This window comes from Astyanax mexicanus, chromosome 2 (genome assembly GCF_023375975.1).
Source record: "Astyanax mexicanus isolate ESR-SI-001 chromosome 2, AstMex3_surface, whole genome shotgun sequence".
NCBI lineage: Eukaryota > Metazoa > Chordata > Actinopteri > Characiformes > Acestrorhamphidae > Astyanax > Astyanax mexicanus.
The window spans coordinates 22,441,454-22,468,759 of NC_064409.1; the positions used below are offsets into that span (position 1 = coordinate 22,441,454).

General features: G+C 39.6%; 1 protein-coding gene across 3 annotated transcripts in view; it reads left to right on the forward strand.

Moving 5' to 3' along the window:
* The window catches only part of usp6nl (USP6 N-terminal like), an 82,223-nt gene that overhangs the window by 22,335 nt on the left and 32,582 nt on the right, over nucleotides 1-27,306 (forward strand). For 2 of the 3 annotated variants that reach the window (XM_049473838.1, XM_049473839.1), the window contains 2 exons: nucleotides 21,099-21,172; nucleotides 25,790-25,872. In XM_049473838.1, coding sequence (XP_049329795.1) covers nucleotides 21,099-21,172; nucleotides 25,790-25,872 — 157 coding nt within the window. Of the gene's footprint in view, nucleotides 1-5,666; nucleotides 6,301-21,098; nucleotides 21,173-25,789; nucleotides 25,873-27,306 lie in introns of those variants that run through there. The other variant, XM_049473837.1, reaches the window with a different exon arrangement.

Sequence of the window (27,306 nt, forward strand, 5' to 3'; positions counted from 1 at the left end):
ATAAATAGGATGAAAAACACAACAAACCTTATATTTCATCAACCCTTTAGTCAGGTCTTCAATAAGAGTCTTAGAGACCTCCTCTGGTCACTGAGGACAGCAGACCAGTTCTTTCCTGCTGGTTCCCAGTCCCCAACCCAGTGTATGTAGTGTAATGTATGCGGTGCTGCAGCCCTCCAGGACGTGTGTGGTTTTATGGTTGCAGTAAAGCAGCCGCAGGAGTGTTGCAGCTCTAAGTTACAGTGAGGAAGACTAAACCGGACTCCAGCAGAGCAGCAGCACTGCAGCAGTGGACACACAGCAGGGCAGGTGGGTGCAGCTGTACTGGGGTTACCCAGCTGTGCTGGGTAAAGTGGTAAATAATCTGAGTGTGCGGATAGATTGATTTTATGCAATTAAATCATAGATTTTTAGTGTAGGAGCTTAGTATCTATGAAATCACAGTTAGCGTTAAATTAGTGCTGGGATGCGATATGATCTCAAATCAATACCATGATTAATTATTAAAATTTTACCTAAATTAAGATGAAAATTAATTTTTTAAAATTGATATAAGCTGCTTAAGTGACAGATTGTATTGGGTGGAGTCACGTGGTTACACACTTAATAGAACAGTGACATGCCAAAAGTCATGGGACAGCAGAATATAAATTGCAAAAAATAATTCATGTGTATAAGCGTGAATACACCATAGAAGGCTTATATTACCACCGACAGTGGACGGTGCAGTGCGGGGGGGGGGGGGGGGGCAATGATGGTGAACGGCAAATTCTGGCTAGAATTGTTCTTGTGAACAGACACTAAAGCGACTCTGGTAGCGACTCTCCACATTCATGGCAGGAGATCCCACCTATGTATCTCAAAGGCCAGTGCAATGGTCAGGTCTATTCCGTGAGCAGAACATGAACACGTGGGGAGAGTACTTGCAAAAAGAAGAAAAAAATAATATTAATATTTTATTGTTTGTGTTGCTGTAAGTTTTCTTTTTTAATTATTAATATAATTTTTCTTACTGTTATTAATACTAATATTATTATTACCGTTATAGCAATAAGTCAGACTGCAATTTTGTCCATGTAGGTGTATGTGTGTCTGCAGGTGGTGCATAGCAGCCTGAGTCAGGCTGAGAATAAAGGCCATTACAGTGAGATTGATTATAGCACATGGATTCCTACACACATACACACACACACACACACACACACACACGCACGCACACACAGGGCAGTGGTGCTGTGCCTTGAGAACACAATGTCCTTGAGATACTGGCTACAGGGAAAGGTAAAGATATTGCACATAAAGCATGCTGTATATGGCTGTGTGTGTGCGTGTGTGTGAGAGAGGGAGGTGAGGTTGTTAGTCAAAGGTTATGGCCGATTAGATTGATTTTAGTGATGTGGCTTAATCAGGTCTTTAATACTAAGTGAAAGAGAGTTTAATAGTAAAATAGTGAAACAGTAAGAGTGATAGATGTTTTAATGTTTTAGAGCTCTTGAAGGAGTAAGATCAATCATATTTTTAGTGTTATGTTATTAAAAAGCATCAAAATTGTTGAGATAACGTTGTGAATAAGTGCAAACCCGAACTGCATTACCTAAGTCAGGGGTGTCCAAACTTTTTTTGTTAGGGGCCAGAAGGAGAAATATATTTGAAGTCACGGGCCACATTCTGTAATAAAACAAATAATGAAATATACCACTTTAAATAATACTTTTTTCCTGATTATTTAATTTACACACACACATTTTACTTGACTTACTATCTTTATCTTTGACAGTGTTGTGTAAACTAAGATTTTTCAAATTGATGTTTAATTTCATGATGTCTCTTAATATTAAACTCCTTAATTACGGCAACTTTTAGACTCTTTGGCCCGTTTCTCTGCGCTAGAAATGCGCACCCTCTCCACTTTCCGACTCTTTGGCCCGTTTTTCTGCGCTAGAAATGTGCACTCTCTCCGCTTTTAGACTCTATTGCCCCGTTTTTCTGCGCTTGAAATGCGCACTTTCTCTGCTTTTAGACTCTATTGCCCCGTTTTTCTGCGCTTGAAATGCGCACTTTCTCTGCTTTTAGACTCTATTGCACCGTTTTTCTGCGCTTGAAATGCGCACCCTTTCCGCTTTTAGACTCTTTGGCCCGTTTCTGACACCTAGCGTTCAAACTTTGACTCTCACATTATAAAAACCTGCTTAACAGCAGGCCAACTTTCATTCTATTTTTAAAATGCCCGCGGGCCGTACTTTGGACACTCCTGACCTAAGTTAAACAACAGAGGTGCTCTTCATGCTGTGAACTGTTCTCACAGGATAGAGCGAGGCTGGAGGTAGAGCGAGGTAGCACAAGGTAGGATAAGGTAAAGGGAGATAAGAGGGTTGTAGAGTGAGGCAAAGTAAGGTAGCGTTAGGTAGAGTGATGTAGATTTACGCACCTCAACGTAGAGTGGTGGCACATGGTAGGGTGAGATACAGTGAGGTAAGAGAGTGGTTGAGTGAGGTCAAGTAACTCGTCAAGTAACTCGAGGTAGAGTGACATACCACAGCCTAGAGTGCGGTAGGGTGAGTTGGAGTGTGGTAGAGGTCCACAGTGAATGCTCAAAGTAACCACACACACACACACACACACACACACACAGTGTTATGCATTCAGTTAGTGCTCTGCAATGCAGGATTGATCTCAGTGGGAAACATCATTAAGACTACGCATCTCTCTCTCTCTCTCTCGCTCTCTCTCTCTCTTTCTCAGGCTGAATATGATGACAAGTGAAGAGATGAGATTAGAAAAGGAAATAAAAGCACAGAAGACAGGAGGGAAGAATATAAGAGGAAAAAAAGGATAGAGAGTGAAAGTCTACCTTGTTTGGCCTTCACCGGGGTCAGAACCAAAATAGCAGGTGTGAAAGTTGCTGTGAACCACCATCTGGACCAAAGCACTATAATTTGGTCTGAGGAAAACAGTGGGCTCGGCTGAGGCAGAAGAAAATGAATCAGTGCTGTGATGTAATGTGACTCCCCTTGGCGTACAGTTGCGTCATGCAGCAGTATGGGTACAGCAGAGTACACTGGTGATTTCTGTATCTACTGTAGCTGTAGATTAACAAAGGTTATAAACAGACATAAAAGAAATTTAAGGAGAATCTGTTACACTGATTCTGCTGCAGGACGCAATTGCTCTCAAAGGAAGTCCGAATCTGGCAGGGGGAAAACCAATATAAACTGTAAGCAGACTCTGCCCATGTACACTACTAATATTTCAATGGACCGCCTTTAGCTTTTATTGTGGCACTCATTCGCTGTGGCCAGAGACTGTAAAAAAAGATGGACGCCGTTCCCATTCATTCAATGAAAATGAAGCCAGAATCTTCCCTGAAACCCGAGTCTGCGCAGTAGAGACCAGAGGAGGGAAAAAGACTGTGGAGAGACAGCCTACTCATTTAAATAACCCCGCCCCTGAGGGTGGAGCAGAGCTGACGGTCTGTTATTGGTCCCGCCCATAACCAGCCCTTTTACAATAACCACACCTTTTTTGAATAGAGCTGAATAACGTTTTTAAAAAAGAATTCTGTGAGGATATAAAAATGTGACAATATAAGCAGAGGTTACACTAGCTGTTGCATTTAAATAATGGAGGTAGAATTACAGTATATTGGAAAAAAACGTGATTGAAAGTTGTCTGTTTTGCCACTGAAACCTATGGGGATGGGTGGGGTTACACAGCTCTCTGCAACCGAACAGCAGGGGGCGCCCGACCTGTGGTGGCTTAACTTTAGAGAGACGATGCTCTGTCCAGCTATAAACAGTCTGTGGCATTGTTTCGATGAGCTTCTGCAATGTCACAAGATTTATTTTAATCGAGTATGGCATTTATATTTCACCAAGATCTTGCAGCATTAATGATGGTAGAGTCTGACCACTGCACAAAGCCTCTCCATCCAGCACATCCCAAAGATTCCCAATAAGGTTAAGGTTGGACTCAGTGGTGAACAATCCATGTGTGAAAATGATGATCTCATGCTTCCTGAATCACTCTTTCACATTTCCAGCCTCATAAATACTGGCATTGTCATCTTGGAATCTGCTCGTGTCATCAGGGAAGAAAAAATCCATTGATGGAATAACCTGGTCTATATTCAGTATATTCGGGTAGTCAGCTACCTCATTCTTTCAGCACATACTGTTGCTGAACCTAGACGTGACCAACTGCAGCAACCCCAGATAATTTACTTCTTTTTGGCCAGGCAGTGTAGGTTTCTTAAGTGTGCTAAGAGTGAAACTGTATTAAAACTAACCATAAAGAATACAAAGTAAAGATTAAAGAATACAATGTAACAAATACAACAACCTTGATTTAGTCTTTCAGGTGTGAAAACAGCCTTAGAAGATAGAAAGAAGCTTCCTGCTCTCTATTCTAACTCCTCTTTCACAGCAAATCTACTGCTTGTATGGGTGTGCATGTTTGTGTATGGGTGTGTGATGAGAATAAGAAGCAGAGAGAGACCTTCATGCTCATAAAACCATGTAGCACATCATGGTGTGTGTGTGTGTGTGTGTGTCACTAAAGCAATAAACCTACAGCTGCTTAACACACCTAAATATGAACTGGAGAGAGAGTGCGCAAATAAATGAGCAAACACGAGGGGGAGAGAAAGAGTGTGTGTGAGACATATAGAACTGACAAAGAGAGCGAGTTATAAGGATAGCATGGGTGTGAAAGTGAGAGAGACTTGGGTGAGATGATGTGAGGTAAAGAGAGAAAAAGTGAGAAAGGGTAGGTGATAGTCAGCATGAAAAAAGACAGAAAGAGAGTGAAGAAGATCAAACTGATGAGAGTGTGTGTGTGTGTGAAAGAAAGAAAGAAATAGAAGGAGCATGTGTAGAGGAGCGAGAGAAATGGGGACAGGGAGAGAAGAGAAAAAGAGAGAGGTGAGGGAGATGGAGCATGTGAATGACAGATTAGAGGGAGTGAGAGATTGAGAGAGAGAGAATGGGCTATGATGAAGGGAACGGTAAGACATGTGAGGAGGTGGAGAAAGCCAAAATGAATGAAAGATAGAGAGAGCATGAGGGAGAGATAAGTGAAGACGATAAAATCGACAAAGGGAGGTGAGGGAGAAAGAGAGAAGTGATAGAGAGAGCATGTGTGGGAAAAGATAGAGAGATAGAGCATGTATATGGGAGAGAGGTGAGGACCGGGAGAGAAGTAAGAGAAGGGGAGTAACGAGACAGTAATGAGACAGTGTAAAAGCCGCGAGAGCATGAGGGAGCGATATTGAACCAAGAGATAGAGAGCTGAGGAGAGAGAAGCAAGAGGTCGAGAGAAGTGAGAGTGGTGGAGTATGAATGAGAAGAAGAAGAGAAATCAAGTGTATATACGACAGGGAGAGAGGGATGAAGAGAGATATACAGTAAGAGACAAGAGAGAGAAGTGAGAATAATAGAGTATGTAAATGAAAAGAGAGAGAGCGTGCAAGCAACGGTGTTTGAAAGAGAGAAATAAAGAAGTTATAGATATTGATAGAGGAAGAGAGCATGAGGAGTGAGGGATCCAGAAAATGTATAGGAGAGAGAAAGGGATTGGGGGAGAGCAAGAGAAAGAGAGAGAGGGAGGGCGAGAGAGAGAGAGAGAGAGAGAGAGAGAGAGAAGGATCCGGTCTCTCCTCAGAGCAGCAGTGTGCCGTAAGCAGCGGGTGAGGCAGGAGCAGCAGAGACAGCTGGACGGAGAGGACGAGAGGATGGAGGGATGGAGTGGTAAAGGAGTGAACGAATGGTGGATCAGTCTGTGTGTGAGGGAAAGGGTGAGCTGTGGAGCTTCTCTGTTCTGAATTATTGAGGCTGCAGTGGGATTTAATGGAGGAACTCGTTCATTATTAACGCCAGCTAATTGGAACTGCAGTCGGCAGCGTGTTTCGGAAGTAATTTCTTCGTTATCGTTTGTTGTTTTGCGCTGGAGAGATGATGGCAGCCTTTGGGAACCACCGCTGCTGCTTAGAGTTGCCTCTGGTCCAAGGTTCCACCTGAAGACGGGGTGCACATTTTTGTTTTTCTGGACTTTTCTTGGAAAACGTCTGACCCCGTGACTGGACTGCTGAGACCTCTGAATGTGTCTAGGTGTGGTGTGATGTTTTGCTGTATGTGTGGTAGACATGAGGAAGTACCTGGGGCATTGTGGGGGACCCTTGGCTCCACCCCTAACCCCACCCACAGCCCTGCCTACAGCGCTGCCTTCAGTTGACCATGCAGGTTCTTCAGATCGTGAAAGAGCTGGTGTCTCCCTCACGCCGAAGAGCCAGCTCCAGGTTTGCAGGTGTGTTTGTGTGTATATATGTTTGGATGTTTAGGACAGATTAAGGATTTTTCATTTTTCCATTTCCCTCACTCTCAAACAGTTTGGAAGCTTTTGAGATGGTCTTTGATGATCAAGGAAGATTTTGAAAAGGGTCTAGGAAGTTTAGCATGTAACATGTTACATAATAATGGTTTGCATCACAACATTAGAATGTTTCTCACATAATGTTTCCTGCTAGAAGAATTCTAACTTAAAAGTAACATTTAAAAAAAAAAAAGTGACGTCACAGCAACGTTAAAATAACATTTTAAAGCGTTTAATAAATTTGTTAAGAAAACTTAACAGATTGATTGTTCTACGAATGTTACCTGTAATTTTCAAAAAAGGTTTAACTAAATAAAAATTGTTATCTGAGTGAGAAGCTGGTCATCTAGTAGAAAACACACCATATGTGGCAAGCCATCTGGTTAAACTGGTTGATTAGCTTGGATCACATTGTGTTTTTTTTTTCTCTATACAGTATGAGCAACTTGAGAGTGCTGGTCATAGTAGTTGGCTAGTTTGATAAAGCTGATTCTGGTGGACCAGTGTGGTCAGGCTGGTCATGTTGGCCATGCTGGTCAACCAACTTTTGGCTGGCTATTCTTGTCAGGTTGGCTATTCTGGTCCCCCCCCCCCTTGGTTCTTAAGAGTGAGACAAAATTCTGAAATTGCGATAAATATCAAATGATTGTAACTTGCAGGACATTATCAATGCATGGCATCAAATATGAATATTTTTATAGAAATGTTGGTGCTCTAAGTTGACAGTTTGACTTCATTACTTCCCTACTGCTTCATTACTCCACATGGCGGTGGGAATCAAGTGAATAGGGTAGACCTGCAGTGAAGAATAGTGGTTGTTAAACCAATAAATCAATAATAATTCCTGGAATTTACCGTATTTTCCTACTAAAAGCCTGTGAACAGCGAAAGAGCTAGCGCTTAGCAAGGTTAGCAGGCAATGCTAATGCTGCTCCAGCGGTGATAGCCGGGGTTAGCAGCAGGCTACAGGCTGATAATACTTACAGCTGAATGGGGAAATAGTGGTTAGCGGCTAATGCTAATGCTGCTCCAGCCTCAGTGCTGGAGAACTAACTACTCCTTATAATCTGACTGGTAAAATTCATACACAATGCGCACTGAATTAAAAGGCACACTGGTGTTTTTTGGGGGAAATTAAAGGATTTTAAGTGTGCCATATAGGGCAAGAATATGGTAAATATTTAGGAGTATTTTATTGTCTTTAGTAACACAAATGCTGTGAAGTATTGTAGAAAATGGTATTGAGATATATTTATATTTCGAGTATTGCAGAAGCACAGTGTTGTGATATCATTGCTAATGTGGGCAATATATCATGAGAATACAGTATCATGAGATGCCCTGTGTTTCCCAACACCTATTGGTCATGCTGGTCTATAATCTTGGTGTAATGCTGGTCCATTATGGTCAACCAGCATAGTCATGATCATTATACCCATTGTTGTCATGCTGGTTTAAATGCTTGGTCACGTTGGTCATGTGGGTAGACCAGCTAAATCGTCATTAAAAAAAAAAAAAACTCATATACCCTTTGCTGGTCAATAGCTTTGCTAATTAACCAGCTTGAGCTAACCAGTTGACAACCCCCCCCCCCCCCCCCTTGATCATCCCCCATATATTCCAGTAAACCTGTGCAATCACAGGTCTGGTGTATGTCTTGACCCTGAAGGTATATTGAATCCCACCCAGATGCTAACCTGCTACAGTTACCTAAGCTTAGTTATACAGCTATCACCACTCACATTAACATTGTTAGAGCTGCAAATATTATGGCAATGGATTTAGATTAATTGGATGCACCTTCCTGTTGGTGTAGTTATGTATAGAGGTTCCAATACTTTTGTCCATATAGCATATAACTGATCAATGCTATGTTCTGTCTAATTTCTCATTTATACGAATGAGAATTTTATGCTGTAGAGTTTGTCCAACTAAGCAACAGTTGTTCGCAGTAAATGCATTTGTGAGCTAAATACTTCTTTATTTGAAATACAACAATAACTATTGGTAAAGTGCCTGATTTAGGTAATTATAGCGGTTTTGCGGCGCGGGATGTGGGTGTGTGTAGGTGTGTGAGCGTCTTGTTAGCCTCGTTTATAAGGAAAGCACTGAAGTGAGAGAGTGTGCAGGAGAGATCAAGCTTTAGCTGAACTGTTTTACCTCAGAAGCTCAGTTAGTTTCAGCGCGGCGACAAGCTGTTCAGTTATTCCACTGATTTCACACTTGTTAACACCCTACGGGTACAGGCACTCCAGACTTCATACCTCTCTCTGCGTGTGTGTGTGTGTGTGTTCAAGAAAGAGAGAGCGCGAAACAGCAAATAAAAGAAAGACATTTGGAAATTTTACATGCTAAGCAATACATAGATTTACACAGCTGTACACATGTAATATTAATATTGTGTAGACCCTCCTCTAGTCCTTCTGAGACCCCTGAAGGTGTCCTCCCTGCTGTAAAATCCATCTCAAGACCAGATTAATCTGGTAGCTGGTTTCAGCTGGTATATGCTGGTCTTTGATAGGAGTGTAAAACACATGGAATCTCATATTACGATATTATCATGGTACGTTGCAGACAATAACGATGGTATATTGGGTATCGCAGAATCACAGTCTCATGATATCGCAAGACAATACAATATTTTGTGGCATGTGTGTTACTGAAGAGGATAAAGTACTCCTAAATAATGAAATACCAGGAATTATGGATTATTGTCGTCAGTTTCACAGAATTTAACAACCAATATTCCTTTGATCAGCACCACCTTGGGGTGTACCATATCGTATTTTACGCGATAATATCGCCAACATTTTTGAATATCGTGAACGATATTATACACTATAGTGCCATTTCTTCCACCTCTTATCACATCAGGGTATTACTTTTTTTTTTTTATACTGTTTTTAGCAAAAGAAAAATTCACACTGTTCTCCTTTACCATTATATCTCTACTAGAGATAAATTATATATGTCCAGTGTCATTTATTTTACTTTAATCCTGGATACATGAAGATATTTGGAGAAGTGCATTAAAAGTATCATGACATTCAGGATCATTGACTTCTATTCTAAATCTGATGAAATTCTTGTAGTTTTTAATATCTCTGGTAGAGGTGTGACATAAATCGTATGCAATAACAAAATAAAATTTTCATTGTTGCAGTAGTGTATTCTTGAAAAAAAAATCATTAATTTATATCGCCAAGAGTATCGTTATCGCGAAAATACTGTGAAATATCATGATATTATTTTAGGGCCATATCGCCCACCCCTAGCACCACCATGTAGAGTATTGAAGCAGTAGCTTTAAGGTGTACTCACACTGCATTTAAACAATCCGTGCCCAAGCATGCTTACATCGTCACTCACTGCTCAGTGGGCTTGCTGGTGTTATGCTGAATTTATCCTGCTTGATCAGATTTATATGTGAGGAATTTGGAGGCCAAGTCAGCAACTCTTTGTCATATTATGGCAGTGTGGCAGGGTATGTTGTTCTATAGTCCCTGTAGAGAGTTATTGAAAATAGAATAGGTCTTTACGGAGGAGATATGGAGCAGGGTATAACCCCCCCCCCCCCCCCCCCATATTGAGCTGTGGAGCAGTGGAAAGAACTGCCTTCTATGGAATGATGCAGCTCCATACAATACTTTTGCATGAGATGAGTTAGGATGAAATAAGGTGGTGATCATGAAGTCAACATTCTGACCTCACTAATATCCTCTTGTTGCTGAATCCAATCCGTTTCTCACAGCATTTAAAAAAAATCTACTATAAAGTCTTCTCTGGACAGTAGAGACAGTTACTCCAACAAAAATGTAGGATAAGCTGTTTAAATACCCTTGATTTCAGAAGAAACAATAACTTGGCAGCTGTCCCAATACTTTTGTACATCTGCTGTCCTGAGTTTAAAACGGCTAAAAGAAAGATCAGCTCTATTGGAGCTGATTCCAAATTTAAAGCTGATTTTAATCTGTATTGATCCATCTGCCTTGTCATTTTCGGCTTCCTTAAAAGCTCTCCGCTATTGGAGATCAATACAGTTTGAAAGAGACCCTCAGGATAACACACACACATACACACACAAAGAGAGGCTAATATGTTTGCTGCAGAGCTTTTTATTAACAGAGCGTGGTCTGACATTTCCGTACTGCTCCGAGTCGATGTGAAGTGTGTGTGTGTGTGTGTGTCTTTGCTGTGTCTGGTCATCTGCTGCTCCTTTTCTCATTGAATTTTCTTCCGTTTTTCTTTGGCCGAGATTGCAGACAGTCTCTGGTGAATGAAAAATGAGATTATTAATTTAATTCTATGCAACAAAACACGTACAGCGCTCCACTGTGTGAAGGTCAGTAGCATCAGAATTACAGTATCAAAAGTTTGGAAACACCTTTCTCAATAAATGTTTTTCGGTTAGTTTTGTTATTTTCTACACAGATGAATGATAAAAGTTATGAGGAATGATAAAAAATGTGTTAATATAATTAATATTTATTGAGAAATACTGTGTAATGCATGTATTATGCAACCTGCCAGAGAGTGCCCTGCGAAAACCTATTCCATACAGCTCTATAATTCTTATTTTTATCCACAGTTCCTGTTGTTAGTAACTGTTTTGAGTGCATCCAATAGTATCCCACAAACTTAAAAAAAAGGGAAAGATCTGGCATCTGTGTTTAATGGCAGGCTCTTGAGACAGCAGCAGTATGAGGATGAGCATTGTCCTGTTTAAAAAGTGTGCTTTTATTTACATAGAACCTCATTAATGTAACGTTGGGCTGTCAAAGTACCTGATCTGACATCATATGAAATTGATTCGATCCTCACACCTTGACACCAGGCCTTCTGGGTCGTGTGAACACTGTGCCTCCACACACATATTCGTTGATCATCTCCTTTCAGACAAAAGCAGGATTTGTCACTGAAGATGACCCTCTGGATGTAACTATTTCTTTGTTTATAAATGTATATGTAAAACAACTATTCTGTTGACCCCTATGATTGGTGGCCAGTGAAATTTCTGAGTGAGTGAGTGAGCGAGAGAGAGAGAGAGAGAGAGAGAGGTATTTATTGTGTGTGTGTGTGTGTGTGTGTTCAGCAAGCTGGTATGTAGTGTGTGGGTATGTACGCTGACGTCTCTCTGAAGTCAACAAACAGCAGTATTGTTGGAGAGAGAGAGAAGAAAAGAGATCATACTGTCTCTCTCTCTCTTTCTCTCTCTCTCTCTCTCTCTCTTTCTGTCCCTCTCTCTCTTTGTCTTTATCTCTCTCTCACAATTGTTTAATATATCAACCATTACTCTGGAGAGTTTGTAAATCTGGGTTATTTGGCTGAAAGCTGTGTGTGATGTTTATGAAACCACTGTGTTTACGATGAGCATTATGACACGTTGACTGGCACAAGTGTGTTGAGTGTGTTGGCACTCATGCAGACTGAAGCGCTAAATCTTACTGAAGATGGACCGCAAGTGTGTGACAGCAGAGGTAAGAGATGATGATGTCATCGTTCATTTCAGCTTCTTTACTGAGCAGTGGTGGGCTTTATCCAGTGGTAGACTTTGTCCTTTTGTTCTACTTTGAGAACATTCAATCTCTGTGATTTAATTGTTATTCACAATCTTGGTGTATATTGATCTAGTTATTATAGACCAGATTACTATCTTATAAAAGATCAGATGTCCTGATATATTATATGGACAGTATTAGGACAGTTTCTTACTTGCTGTTTCTTCAGAAATCAATGGTATTAAAACATTTTAACAGTCTGTCCTGCTTTAGATGGAGTAATAGTCTGTACTGTTCTGGAAACAGATTTTATTAGATTTTGGAACATTGCAGTGAGAATTTGATTGCATTTAGTGACAAGATAAGTGTTAGTAAATTCAGAATGTTAGATGTTTACCACCCCACCTTATTCTTAACTTTTCAACTGCTACTGGCAGTAGAGCTAGGTGATATGGTCAGAATATTGCATTACGATATTTACAGAAATGTTCACTTTGCACGATATTTGTAATTGTATTAATCACCATGTTTGTCAAATTCGTAAAAAAAATAAATAAATAAATAAATAAAAAATTAAATACTAGTTCTTCAAATAAAGTGATTTTTCTGACTATAAGGCACACCGGATTATAAGGCACATTATCAGTAAACGTGTATCTTCTGATCTGTTTTCATACACAAGACGCACAAGATTATAATGCACATTATTTTTAAAGTTAAACGAGTGCTGGATGTTAATTTACACAGATTTCTTTCCTGAAAATGGATCATTTGGGTGATTAAAGTGCTTCCGTTTATCTACAGTAAGCTTAGATTTCCAGATTTCCACTAAGGCTAGCCAGGCTCCACACTCACTAATATACCCGCAATATATCCAATAAGTCAGGGCGATATTAGCTATTTGTTCGTCCCACATAGCTTGTTTTAATACAGTAAACACGCAGGCTACAGTCTGATTTACTCACCTCTGAATGGTGAAAGAGCTAACTAGCACTTAGTGCAGTTAGCGGGTAATGATAATGCTCCAGCAGTGCTAGCCGGGGTTAGCAGCAGACTACAGGCCAATAATAAAACCTCTGAACGGCAAAATAGCAAGCACATAGTGGGTTATGAGCTAATGCTAATGCTAATACTGCTCCAGCCTCAGCACTGAAGAACTAAACTGAAACATCCTATATAATGCTGCACTTCAGTTGAGTGTCTTTACTGCTTCTTACAACCTGACTGGTAATATTCATACATAAGGCGCTCAAAAGACTGACAACTGTACATTTAACTACAGAAAGTGAAATTAATACTATTTACCGTATTTTTCACACTTAAAATCCATTTATTTTCCCAAAAATCGTCAGTGTGCTTTATAATACAATCACTAATGAAGTCCACAATGTAGTTTGTATAGCACAATACAATAGGATACTTTGGCATTGCCCAGCTCTAATTGGCAGTACTTTTCTTCAGGGCTGGACCAGCTGTGTGAGCAGTGGGTGCAACACAAAGTAACTGAAATCATTCATTAGAAGGGGTGTCCACAAACATTTGGACATAGTGTAGTATATTATAGTATAGTGTAGCATACCAGTATACCCATAGAAAAATGTATTTGTGGGTGTATGTATAGGGTTTGTTTGTTGTGTGTTCATACTGTGTGTGTGTGTGTTTGTGTGCTGTAGATTTATAGACACATGTTTAATAGAATAGAGGTGTTAGGCCGGCCGTTTGGCCTTGAGCTGTCTGCCACTCTTTTTTTTATATCACTCCATCGCTCTTCTCTTTCAACATGTGTGAAATGAAAGAGGGAACGTGAGCGGAAAACAAACGAGGGTGTCCAATCGTCCAATCAGGTTTAATGTTAATGCCATTCAGACTCGCAGACTGGAGTGTAGAGCTGTGTGTATTGCTACATACAAGGACATTCAAAAATGATGGGACAGGAACTAGTCTCTAGTTTCATATCCCATGTTTTTCACCATGTCCCATTTAAGCTAAAGGATGGTCTACTGAACTGTGGGACATGTTAGTGGGGTCTCCTGCATTGGAGTGGATGTTCTTTCTGCTAGAGCCACTTTTAGTCAGTTCACATGGACAACTCTAGCCAGACGCCGCTGGTCACCATCATTTCCAACCACTGCACTGCACCTTCCACATTGTGTTGTAATATAAGCCTTCTACACTGATATGTATAGTAATAATGAAGTGGTACTTCACCTGTATAGCTTGTGAGGTGTAATCTTGTGAGTAAGGCTGAACACTGGCCAGAGTGTTCATGGTAAGGTGATGTGAATTATGGAGTTAGAGTGAGGTCTGACGTTCTGTTTCCGAAGTTGTGCCGGTATATAAAGTTCATTGAACCATTTCTTGGACTCATGCAAGGTATTGCCATCCACAGTGGATGGATAGAAACCGAAATTACATGTACATTGACATGTGCCCACATATCTTACAGGTCAGTGCAGCGTTCTTTAGCTTCCAATAGATGTGACAAAAGTCATGGGACACCTTTTCTCCAAGAGGATGCTGAGAATAGTTAGTGTAACACAATAAAATGCAAGCCAACAAATACAGTGGATAGTTTATGTTTATAGTTATTAGTTTTTCCATACAGGTTAAAGGTAACTGTCCAGATAAACATCCTTACAGATGATTTTCTCATATTTCTTAAGACCTCAGTTTGTGTGTGTGTGTGAATGTCTGCATTTATTTGTGAGTGTGCATCTCTGCCGCATCAGTTCTCACACCCCAATCACTATCAAACTCCCTCAGGACTGAATTACAGTCTGTCAACAGCAGAAATGTGCTCGATATTTCTCCCGCTACGTCTCATCAGGCTGCTGGCTGGAAATGATCGTCTGACAGGATCAAGAGAAAAACGCTCTTTCACCATTCCCTCAGAGACCATTACACCGCCGCTTCCACACAGCCTCGGAATTATCCGGATAAATGAATCTCAGACTGTAAAGACTCTCTCCGACGACCCCTGAGCTGCAAATTACAGAACTAGATCACTCTGCTACTCTGCAGTCTGGCATGATTTTCAGTGACTCACCAGAATATTATGTCTTTCAACGTGGCATAGGTCCACGATACGGCGTTGACATTGGAAATTGAAGGGGTGGTAGATGAATTATGGGTGATATTTTGCATTCAGGTCCATGTTTCCTTACATTTTTTTTTTAACATCAGCTTTTACCAGTGCTAGATGACATCCGATTTGATTCAGTGATTTATATTTTAATAGCTTGTGTATCAGCTATTTATTCTCAATCAATTTAGACTCAATCTGAGTTTTTGTTTAACCACTTCATTCAGAGCTCCATTTGATATGATTTCAACAAATGCATGTATAATGCATTTCCTTTAGAGATGCAGAGCAGCAAAAAAACAAATTAATTTTAATGCTGCTTTAATGATTTTCTATAAATACTCTGATTCTTACTCAAGTTGCAGTGACAGTGAACTAGCAAATCCCAACAAAAACACTTAAATATGAATGTCATAATTCTCCTATGTCTCATCAGTTCTCTGATTAAAGAAAAAAATAAAAAGCTCCACTTTAAAACACAAGAACAGCATAAAAAAAAGAATCAAATCGTTTTTGGGACTTGAATACTCCCTTTCAAAAGTATTGGAATAGCAAAGCCGCTCCCTTTATCTCTGCTGTAGACTAAAAAACATTTGGTTTTGACATTAAAAGATATGAGACAAAAGATCAAGAGTTCAGTTTTTATTTCCAGGTATTTACATCTGGATCTGATGCACAGTTTAGATGGTAGCAGATGATTTTTTTTTTTTATGAACCCACCCATTTTCTTTTGAGCAAAAGTATTGTAACGTGTGAATTTCAGTTGTGTTTTGTTGCCCAGGCATGTCCTGTTATATTGATTATTCAAACAACAAATAGTCCTGAATGTCTACGCTCAGTTGCAAATTTGGGTTTTGTCTGTGTAGACGTTTTAGAGAACTTTACCTGCTGAAGAGGTGACTGAAGGGAGTAACCCCCCAAAACTGAAAGAGGCTGCCTGGAAAAGCATCACAAAAAAAAGAATGCAAATGTTTTTTGTTGTCAATAGTCACAAGCAAACGATTTACTACTAAATATGAAGTTTTATTTACTTTATCTATTTTAGTCATATATTAATAAATAAATTAGTTTTATCCTGTTTCAATGTCTTTGCTTACACTGGAAATTGGTGTGTTTAGACAAAGGTGTTATCCTATAAATTGTGTATCAATGCCTTAAAATAAAAGCTCATTTTCATCTTTTGATGTCAAAATATATATTATATCTACAGCAAAATAATGTGTTTGTTCTCACAGTTCCAATACTTTAGGAGGACAGTGCATAAGACTGTGTGCTCATATGAAAAGTTATACATACAAATACTCTTATGCTGACTTTAGAAGGTTACTTGTGTGAAAAGTAGAGTTTTATCATTAAAAGTGTTCCAGACTGCCTGATTTTCCATCAATCAGTCAGAATGAACCACACAGACATGGATAACAGGACAATACTGAGCTTCTTCTGTTCCTCTCCTCAGACTGACACTCCAGAACCTCAAAATCTGTTCTGACACACACACACACACACACACACACACACACACACACACACACACAGGCTGACACTGTCTGACTCCAGCTAACAAAAGACCCATACAGTTTCAAACATCACTCAGACACTCAGCCATTCTCACAATATCTTAATCATTAAATTCAGATGTGACGATACATCTAATTTGAGACACACACATAGGGCTGGGTATCATTTAAAAATCTATTCCGTTCTATTCCGATACCGCTATGGTACCTTGAATTCAGTACTGATACCCAAATGGTATTTTATCTGTATCTTTTTCTAAATTGCTATAAAAAAGGGAAAATTATTATCTTACAATGGATTTATTTAACAGCCAACATGAGTAATCTCATTCTCATTTATATGGAATATCAGCATTAGATTTGCAAAATCAAATTATATCTATATTAGGGGTGTCGATAAACAGTCACAATGAATTGAAATCATGTTTTTTTTTGTTTGTTTTAATGCTGGTATTTCCCTGTATTATTGTGAGAGAGACTAAATAGTGTAGTGTAATAATAGTGTAGTGTGGTATAGGTCTGGCAGACTACTGTATTTTTTTTTACTGTATTAAAATATCTCAGAGTAGAGAGAGTGGGAAGACGGTGTGAGCGGCTGAGAGATTTCAGCACAACGGCTGTGTGTGAACAATTTGAATGATCCGCGTTTCTGTGCAAGCTCTCAGCTTGTGTGCGTCAGGGTGCCGCCGCAGTTGTTTTTACTGCAACCTTTCGGTACTTGGCAGTACAGAGACATTTCCGATAGTGCCTTTTTGATATCGAATTTCGATATTCAGCCCTACACACACACACACACACACACACACACACACACACACAGCTTCAAGGATGTTAGGACACTTTCAAGGCTATTAAAAAGAGCTGGAATACCTTGCTTTTATTGGAAAACCTGTCTCTACTGTCTGAAAAAGACTTTCTAGAAGATTTTGGAGTACTGCTGTGGGGATTTGGTTGCATTTCATCAATGACTAATATTATTGTCACTGAACTTTAATGACCTCACCTCATCCCTAGCTTCCCAGCTCATCCCATCCGAAAGTATTGGATGGAGCTCCATAATTCCAGAGAACACAGTTCCACTGCTCAACAGCTCAGTTCTTGGGGATTTATACCCCTCTAATCCATGCCTGGCATTACGTATGGTGCTCATGTTTTTTTTTTTTTTTTATACCTGCTCCAGGGGGCTCCATCTATTGGCTATAGTTGATTTCTACAGGGGATTTAGGCAAGCTGTGTGTGCTTTTACACATTTGTATCAGCAATGAGTATGATTTAAAGTAGCTGAATGCCTTATTAGAAGGGGTGTCCACAAACATGTGGACATAAAGTGTATTTAGAACTACTGTCCTGAAGAACCTCTTAATGCTCTTGTATTCACATATAGTTTGTGTGTGTGTGTGTGTGCGCTGTGTTATGAACTCGTGGTGCGGGGTGTACAGTCATTAAAGCAGCCGCAGTGTTTAGAGCACCACTGCCCTGGAGACCAGAGCTTTGGCCAAGACACACACATGCAACAACACACACACACACACACAGCTAGAGGTGATCGTCATCTTTAAACCTTTTGCATATACTGTATCTCCCACGCAGTAAGGGTGTGTGTGTGTGTGTGTTTGTGTGTGAGAGAGTTGTGTGTGGGTGGATGTGGATGTGCTGATACCAAAGCTTCATAAACTTCTGTATTAACTTCTGTATAATGAACAGTAAGAGATTTCATCAGATCATTATATGCAGCAGAGGTCTGGTAGTGGTCTACAGGGGGTCTACAGCGAGTCTAAGAAAACCCTTTCTTTTATATCAGTGACTGTAGAACCAAATGGATAGTGCAACAGCTCTCAAAAGTGGAGCCACTACAGGTCTAGCGCATCTGCATAATAAAATAATATTACCACATTTTTTCCCCCAAACAAATCAGACAATAAACCTTATTCTGCTATATTTGTGTAAGAAGGCGGGGCTACTTTTAGGGATGAAGTGATTGACAGACTGGCTGGAAGAGAGCCTTTCTGTTTATTACTTGGAGCAGCTGAGTTGAAGACGAGCTTTTGGGTAAGAAATTAGGTTTAACAATTGCATAAATAGTTACTTTGTACCCTTTGGATAAAGTCCTTTGAGGTTTTGTAGTCTTTGGTAAGTCTGTTAGCATAAAATTACCAATGTGATCTAGTTAATTAGTAGTAGTTATCCATTTGTGAGATAGTGTTAGTTTATTTTCTGGTCTGGACTGAGTCCAAATAGAATTTTAAACATTATTTTGTCTTTTTTTAATCATCACTAGTGCATTCTGATGCTCTCTCAGGTAACATCTGTTATTTCAGATAGATTTGCTTGTATGTTCACACAGACAATTCTACTGTGATGCCGCTGGTCACAGTAATTACCCCCACTGCACTGCACTGTCCACTGTGGGTGGTAATATTAGCCTTCTATAATGTAATCCTAGTACAGGTGACACTGTGGATGAAAGAATGTTAAATACCTTCCTAACTTTGCCTTGCCATGACCACACTGAGGTCTTCAACCTCCGTCACAAGATAGCACCTCACAACTTGTACAGGTGTGTATTTGTGTTCCCAAGCTATCCCCTGATGTAACAGTTCATGATTACTTTACATCCTATGAGAAAATAGTATCAGTATGTTCTTAATAAACAAAAAATGATTTGAAATATTGTTAATTAAGTCATGTTTTATTATTTTTTATTCATATTTATTCATGTATTACAATGAATGCAGTAAAAGCACATTATACAGCAGTAGACTGTATTATAGAGCAGGGACAGCTGCTGGTTTATTCCAGCGTTCAGAGACATGCTGTACTCCTTCTCTCATAATGTCAAGATATGGTTCAGTAGATCCAGCAAAGAATATTAATGAACAATTACTGTCTCAGTCCCAATCACAGGAGCCTCTCTCTCTCACACACACACACACATACACACACACACACACACAATGTGAAACAGGCTGTTGGGTTGAGAGAGAAGGTGTTAAGAGTGTTGAGTGAATACTTGGTGCAGACCATTAACACCCCATCACCAACTTCCACACCAACTCCAGCCTTCACCATGGAGATCTCTTCTCTTCTCTTCTCTTCTCTTCTCTTCTCTTCTCTTCTCTTCTCTTCTCTTGGTGTCATACTGCAGTATAGTGACTGAGTACAGAAAAGTTTACTGCCTACTGTCAACATCACCTTTGTGGGCAGAGTCTCCTCATGCTTCACACTGATTGGTTTGTAGAATGCTATAATTGGTTTGTAGAATGCTATAATGTCAGTTTGGCATGTTGCCTTTGCAGGCTTTGTGCCGAATTTTGCCTCCATGCCAGAATCTGACTCCCTTTGAGTGCAGGTGTGTCCCACTGTAGAATGAGTGGAACGATTCCCCTCAGATTTCTTTTATTTCAGTTTATAAATAATGATTAATCTACAGTTACAGTAGATAAAGGGAGCACCACCATAATCTAGCACTCATTTTGCTTTATTGCACACCAGCATACCAAAAGAGTTAGATTATTATAATTTTTTTAATCCATCTATTGTTTAATAGGTGATGAAAACCTGCCTCAGCTTTTTTGATAAAGTCAGAAAGTCAACCATCTAGAAAAGTATTTTGTACCACAGACAAATGTGAAACATGGATTAGTTGATTTGGACCAAGACCACCACCAAATTTTAGGGATTTCTCACACCTGAAAGTCTGGACGAGGGCCTGCACAGAAGTTGATGTTGTTGTATTTTTTATTTTATTCTGTACATTTAGTCTGGTTAATTTGGGTTTATAGTGCAGTTTATGGAGCAAAAAACTTTCCTTCGTCCTGTGATCATTACACAATTGGGAGTCTCCCTGTGCTTGGTCACTGATTGGTTTGTAGAATGTTATAATGTCAGTTTGGCAAGTTGCCTTTACAGGTTCCAGAGTTTAAATCCCTTCAAGTGCAAGTGCGTCCCACAGCAGATTTGTTTTATTCCTTTTATTTCTTTTTATAAATAGGAGTTAAGCTGCAACATACTGCTGTATGATGTGAAAGGGAGTCAGATTTCGGCACAGCATTATTTCTTTTTCCTTTTCTCTTCTTTTCTTGGTGATGATAGCATGTCTTAACTTTCTGTAATTTGTCTATACGTCGAACACGTCTAGAAAAGTGATTTCACACTGCAGATGAACCAAACCATAGTTCATTTGATCCAGACCAACACCAATTCTTTTAGTTCGAAAAAATGTTGGTCCTTTTGTCTAGACCGTGTTGCAGCACCTTAAACACCTGCTGTTTTGTTTTGGCTCCATTCCTCCATCCCTCGACTGTTTTATCAGCACTTCCAGACTGGGTGCAGGTGGTGAGAATTCAGAATGAACACACGGGCAAGAGAACTCACTCTCTCTCTTTCTCTCTTTCTCTTTCTCTTATGAAGCTACCACTGCTTAGCCAGCAGAATCAAATCAAAATACACACACACACACAGACACACTCAGCCAGCTGTTATATGTGTCCATTAGAGAATGACTTGTTAGGTGGGAGGTTTCCTGAGTACAAGCTGTGGTAGCAGTAATTGGATCAAAGTGTGTTTGTGCGTCTTAAATCTGAACATATTGAACAGCACCACTAACTCTGTTACTTTGTGTGTGTGTTTCTTCAGCGTCTGATGCGGAGCAGGATGCTGCAGTGAAGCTGGATCAGGAGCGGGCTGAGATCGTAGCCAGATATGACAAGGTGAGAGTGGAGAAATATGGAACCAGTCAAAACACACTCCACACTCCTCACCGCTCACTCCTCACCCACATTGCTCACATTCCAGATAAAGGCCAGAACATACAGATGTTTCACCTCATCCAGATGTGAGAGTTCATCCCAGTTTAAATAGGTTTGCAGTGTTCACATTCTGGTATCTCACAGTATCTCACTAATCTGTCTTTCTTTTCAGTAGACCTGTTAGTGAGCTATGTGGTTGGAATTTACATCATGAATTGTCTGTCTTTGAGGCCAAAGTAGACTTGCTTAAAGTTACAACATATTATTATTATTATTATGTAATGTAATATAATAAAGTGCCAATTTCATGTCAAAATGTGCATAGCATTTTCAACAATCATTTATTCTAAGGAAAAAGTAACAAGAATACAACCTAGGTCAGAGAAGTTAAATATTTATAAACAAAAAATGTATCTGTATACATCTATTCATTAGTGGTGTGTTGTATAGTACGCAATAATATCGCCAACATTTTTGAATATCGTGAACTATTTTAAACCGATTTTATAATTATCACATCAGGGTAGTACTTCTTTTGCTGTTTTTAGCAAAAGAAAAAAAATCACACTGTTCTTATTTCCCATGATATATCTTTAAGAGACAGATTATATCTGTCTATTATTATTTATTTTACTTTAATTCTGAATATATAGAGATATTTGCAGTGCATTATTAGTATCATGACATTCTGGATCATTGACTTCTATTACAAATCTGATCAAATTCTTGTACTTTGTAGTATCTCAGTTAGGGGTATGCATTTTGTTGCAGTAGTATATCCTTGACATTTTTTTTTGTGTTTTTTCATATTGCCAAGAGTATCATTATTGTCAAAAGACCATGAAATAATAATATTTTAGGGGCATATCGCCCACCCCTACCATCTATACATACACACTATCATCCATCTTTCTCTGCATACAGACTTCCATCAGTCTACCAGTCCATCCATCCATACAAAGGCATCTGTCTGTACAGATATCTATCAGTGCATCCATCTAAGCTACATTTGCAAATGTTGCCATGTGACCATATTTGGTAGTAAACTCTTTGATCTTGCTCCGTCTACGCCTACATCAGCCTCCATCAGTGCAGCTCTCAGTTCAGCTTATTCCAGTAGGGAGGTGTGTGTGTGTGTGTGTGTGTGTGTGTGTGTGTGTGTGTGTGTGTGTGTGTGTGCGTGTGTGCGTGTGTGCGTGTGTGCGTGTGTGTGTGTGTGTGTGTGTGTGTGTGTGTGTGTGTGTGTGTGTGCGTGTATGTGTGTGTGTGTTGGTTATTACAGTATCACTGCCTCCTCTTTCGCTGAATTCAGCACAGACACACAAACACAAGCGCACACACACACACTCACTCTTATACAGCAGCGGAAGACCGAGCTTCCTCTGGTAATACAACTCTGCCCTCAGCGCCTTCTTAGCTGTGTGTGTGAGTGTGTGTGAGTGTGTGTGAGTGTGTGTGAGTGTGTGTGTGTGAGTGTGTGTGAGTGTGTGTGAGTGTGTGTGAGTGTGTGTGAGTGTGTGTGAGTGTGTGTGTGTTTAATTATCCTTCTCTCTCACTAGTGTCCAGTTTGGACATTGGCCAGTGTAATTGAGTGTAGTCATGGCAGTGTGTGAGAGGAGCGGAGTGTGTGACTGTGTTGCTTAATTAGGGCCTAATACTCACACTGCTGTCCTACACACACACACACACACACACACACACACTTGAACATAATCAAGAGTTAGCTTGGCTGAATCTCTGCTATAGCTGTCAGTGAATGGGCTGAGTGGTGGACGTGCTCGTGGTCAAGGCGACACCCATTCATTATCGGCCATGTTGGCATTTCTTACCAAACCATGCATTTTTTAAACTGGGTCTCTGTAACATAGCACACACACACACAAAGCTGCATTCACTCAGTCAACACAGATACCAGGAGCACTGAACTGAAAAAACACATGTTTACTGTTGGATTATTAAATGGACAATGAAATCATCTATACAAACATTTATCCATCCATCTGTCTATTTGTCTATCTATTCTTTAGTGTATTTGTCCATACAAAGATCCTCTTATCCATCCATCGTCAGTTTCTTCAAACATTTACCCATTTATCTTTTCATCCACCCATCAATGTGGCCATACTGATGTGTATCTATACACCCATCCAGTTATACCCAGCGATATAGTTTATTCATCTGTACAGTCATCTATACAGCTCTGGAAAATATTAGAGACAACTTTAGTTTCTGAATCAGTTTCTCTGATTTTGTTATTTATAGATATATGTTTGAGTAAAATTAACATGGTTGTTTTATTCTATAAACTACATTCCTCCCAAATTCCAAATAAAAATATTGTAATTTAGAGCATTAATGTGCGGAAAATGAGAAATGGCTGAAATAACAAATAAGATGCAGAGCTTTAAGACCTCAAATAATGCAAAGAAAACAAGTTCATATAAAGTTTAAATTAACTTTAAATCAGTATTTGGTGGAATATTCCTGTTTTTTAAATCAGAGTTTTCATGCATCTTAGCATGTTCTCCTCCACCAGTCTTACACACTGCTTTTGTTTAACTTTATGCCACTCCTGGTGTAAAAATTTAAGCAGTTCAGCTTGGTTTGATGGCTTAAGATCATACATCTTCATCTTGATTATATTCCAGAGGTTTTCAGTTTGGTAAAATCATAGAAACTCATCATTTTTAAGTGGTCTCTTATTTTTTTTTTCCAGAGCTCTATATCTCCAGATAGATACAGTATTCCATCCACCTGTACATCCACCTAGATAGACATCTATCTAGCTGTCCTTCTGAACAGATATTCATCCTTCTATTCATCCATATAAATAGCTGTCTGTCTATCATCTTTATCCATCCAGATATCTACTTATCTACTTAGATGAATCTATCTGTTCATGCATCCATCCACACACTTAAATGCAGTGTCAATCTCCCTATACATACACTGAGGTAGACATCCATTAGTCCACTTATCTGTTCAAATAGATCCTTATCTATATCTGTACAGATATCCATATACCCAAATTAATTATTATTTATAGGCAGTGCTACATAATTGGTTTAAACCTTTAAAAAAATCAGTAAATAACTCGGGTGTGATAATGTAGGTTATTGATCATGTTGCAGTGTATCTTACATAAATTGGCAGCTCTTTGATGTTCAGGCTGTGTGTGTGTGGGTGTGTGTGTGTGTGTGTGGGCTGCTGGGGGTAAAGTTTCGGGCTGGTAGCAGAGTATTATAGATCTCAGTGTTTATAATAAATAATAAAAAGGAAGCCAGTGGTGGGTTTAGTGTATCAGCACTAACAAAGCACACGCCCACACACACACACACACACGCACAGTGTTTCTGCCCACACTATTAACAGCTCCTAACTTCAGCTCCTAACACACACACAATAAACACCGTTAAACTAACGGCCCACTGAACACACTGCCCAATGTCAGCACAGATAATAAACTCAGATCATATTATTTATCATGTATCATCTGATTCCTACTTCACTCCTCTCACTTTTACACATAGAATCTACTGTGTTTGTGTGAATGAGAGATATGAGGCATATTAAGAGTACTTTGTTTTCTGTCTCTCTCTCTCTCTTTGCTTTCTTTCTCTTTCTCTCTTTCTCTCTCTCTCTTGCTGCCTATTTCTTTCTCTGTCTTCTTCTCTTTTGCTCTCTCTGGGACTCTATACACATTCTGTCCCTTCCTTTTTTCTCTCTCTCTCCCTTGGTCTCTCTTTTTCTCTCTTTTACTCTCTTATCCCTCTATCATCTCTCTCAAACTCTTTGTATTTTCTCTTTACCTCCGATCTCTCTCTATCTTTTTCATTCTTGCTCTCTATTTGCTCTCCTTTTTTCTTTACCTCTCTCTTGTTCTGTCTTTGCTCTCGCTCTCTTTTGCTTTCTTGCTCTTTCATTGCGCTCTCTTCTTCTTTGAGTTTTCTCTGTCCCCTCTCTCTCTCTCTCTCTCTCTCTCTATCTCTATCTCTATCTCTCTTACTATTGATGTGTTTTCCTGCTCTCTAATTTGTCCTTTAAAATTACCCCCCCCCCTTTCTCTCTCTCTCTCTCTTTCTCTCTCCCTGCATTTTTTTCATTTCTCTGCAGAGATGTTTTATATCTATTTAAGTGTTTAATAAGATTTGATGGATCATCAGACTTCAGTTAGTAGTTGTTCTGTCTGAGCTCCTCCCACAGTTCTGTCTTTTCATATCAACTGGTTGCTGGTAAGGCTTTAGAGAACACCACCAAAATTCAATTTAACCTCATAATGATCTGATTATTTATAAAAAAAAAATAATTACATTTACATTTACTCATGTTTTCATTTCTATTGTAGGCGTAATGTAAATTTCAACAAGTGCAATCAAATCCTGACAGCATGCTCTAGGTCCTGGAAAGAGAAGAGACAGTTACTTCAACAAAAGCAGAATAAACTATTTTTAATACCCGTAATTTCAAAAGAAACAATGAATTAACTGGTGTCCCAATACTCTTGTCCGCATAGTGTGTTTGGATTATTTAAATAGACACTGATGTGTATTGTTCTCTGTGTGTGTTTGTGTTTTTCAGGGTAAGGAAGGTGCGGCGGTGGAGTCGTGGGAGGAGGCAAACTATGACCTGTATAAAGTGGTGGACCGGTTCGGCTTCCTACAGTAAGATACGCACACCGCTGTATAATTAAGGACAGGGTCAGTTTGGACTGGAGCATTAGCATTAGCGGCTAACTGCTCCAGCAGTACTAGCCGGGGTTAGGAGCAGGCTACAGGCCGATAATACTCCCCCTGAACGGGGGAATAACTATCGCAGTTAGCAGGTAATGCTAATGCTACTCCAGCCCCGGTGCTGGAAAACTAAAATTCCTACATAAGACTGGAGCACTGGATTAAAAGTTGCACTGATGATTTTTGGGAATATTAAAGGATTTTAAATGCGTGTGAAAAATACAATATATAAGACTAAACCACACCCCAATAAAAACAAATCATAGTAAAAATAATCTGCCTTCACTTTTCAGATGCTGCCATATTATGCCATATTTAAGATGTTCAGTTGCAGAAAACTAAAAATATTTAATGGAGACTCGATTAGTTATCATCTAATAATAAATTATTAAAAAACAATACAATGTACAATGCTAAGAGTCCCTGAGAGCCAGTAGGGTGGGTAGATGGCGCTCTCTCCAAAGGGTGATGTCGATCAGCACAAGGCGTCTGTGAGCTGATATATAGAAACATAGTTGCTGCACTTTTTCTCAGAGTGTCCTAATGAGTGGTTTGGGTAATTGGCCTTGTAAATTGAAAGTGGGGGAAAAAATAGAAATAAAATTATTAAAACAAAACCAGTAAAAAGCAAACCAATAAAAAATATGCGTGGTCAAATAACACATCCTTTTTACATTGAGCTGGAATGCATTTTCTGTGATAGGCCCAGCTGCAGACACTGGAACTGCTTGATGGCTCCTGTGATGCTGGAGAAGATGAAACTGTAACATGAAGTGCTGACCTTTACACGTAAACATCAGATTAGGACAGTGAACTGTTCAGATAGGTGAAAGATCTAGAGCTGCTTCCACCTGCTGTGTGAATGTAGACTTTGTCTCCAATGTAAGGTGACCAAACTTTTGCACAGGCCACATTTATATTATTCCATAATCCTCCACATCCTTTCTCTCTCTCTCTCTCTCTCTCTCTCTCTCTCTCTCTCTCTCTCTCTCTCTCTCTCTCTCTCTCTTTCTCTCTCTCTTTCTCTCTCTCTCTCTCTCTCTCTCTCTCTCTCTCTCTCTCTCTCTCTCCCTCTCTCTCTCTCTCCCTCCATCCTGACATTCTCCTGGCAGGAGGTCTGTGGTTTTCCCAGGCCTCTTAAACAGCAGTGCATTCTGGGATATTTATATGGTGCCACATGTGGCTGGCAGGGTAGGAAAGCCACAATCATAGGGTGTGTGTATGTGCGTGTGAGGGAGAGGCAGAGAGAGACAGAGCACCGACCATGTTTGATATTTTAAATTGAAAAAAAAGTTAAACTAATTAAATGTTATTTAATAAATTAATAGAACTTAATTAAGAGAAATTTTCCTTTGAAGAAAACTT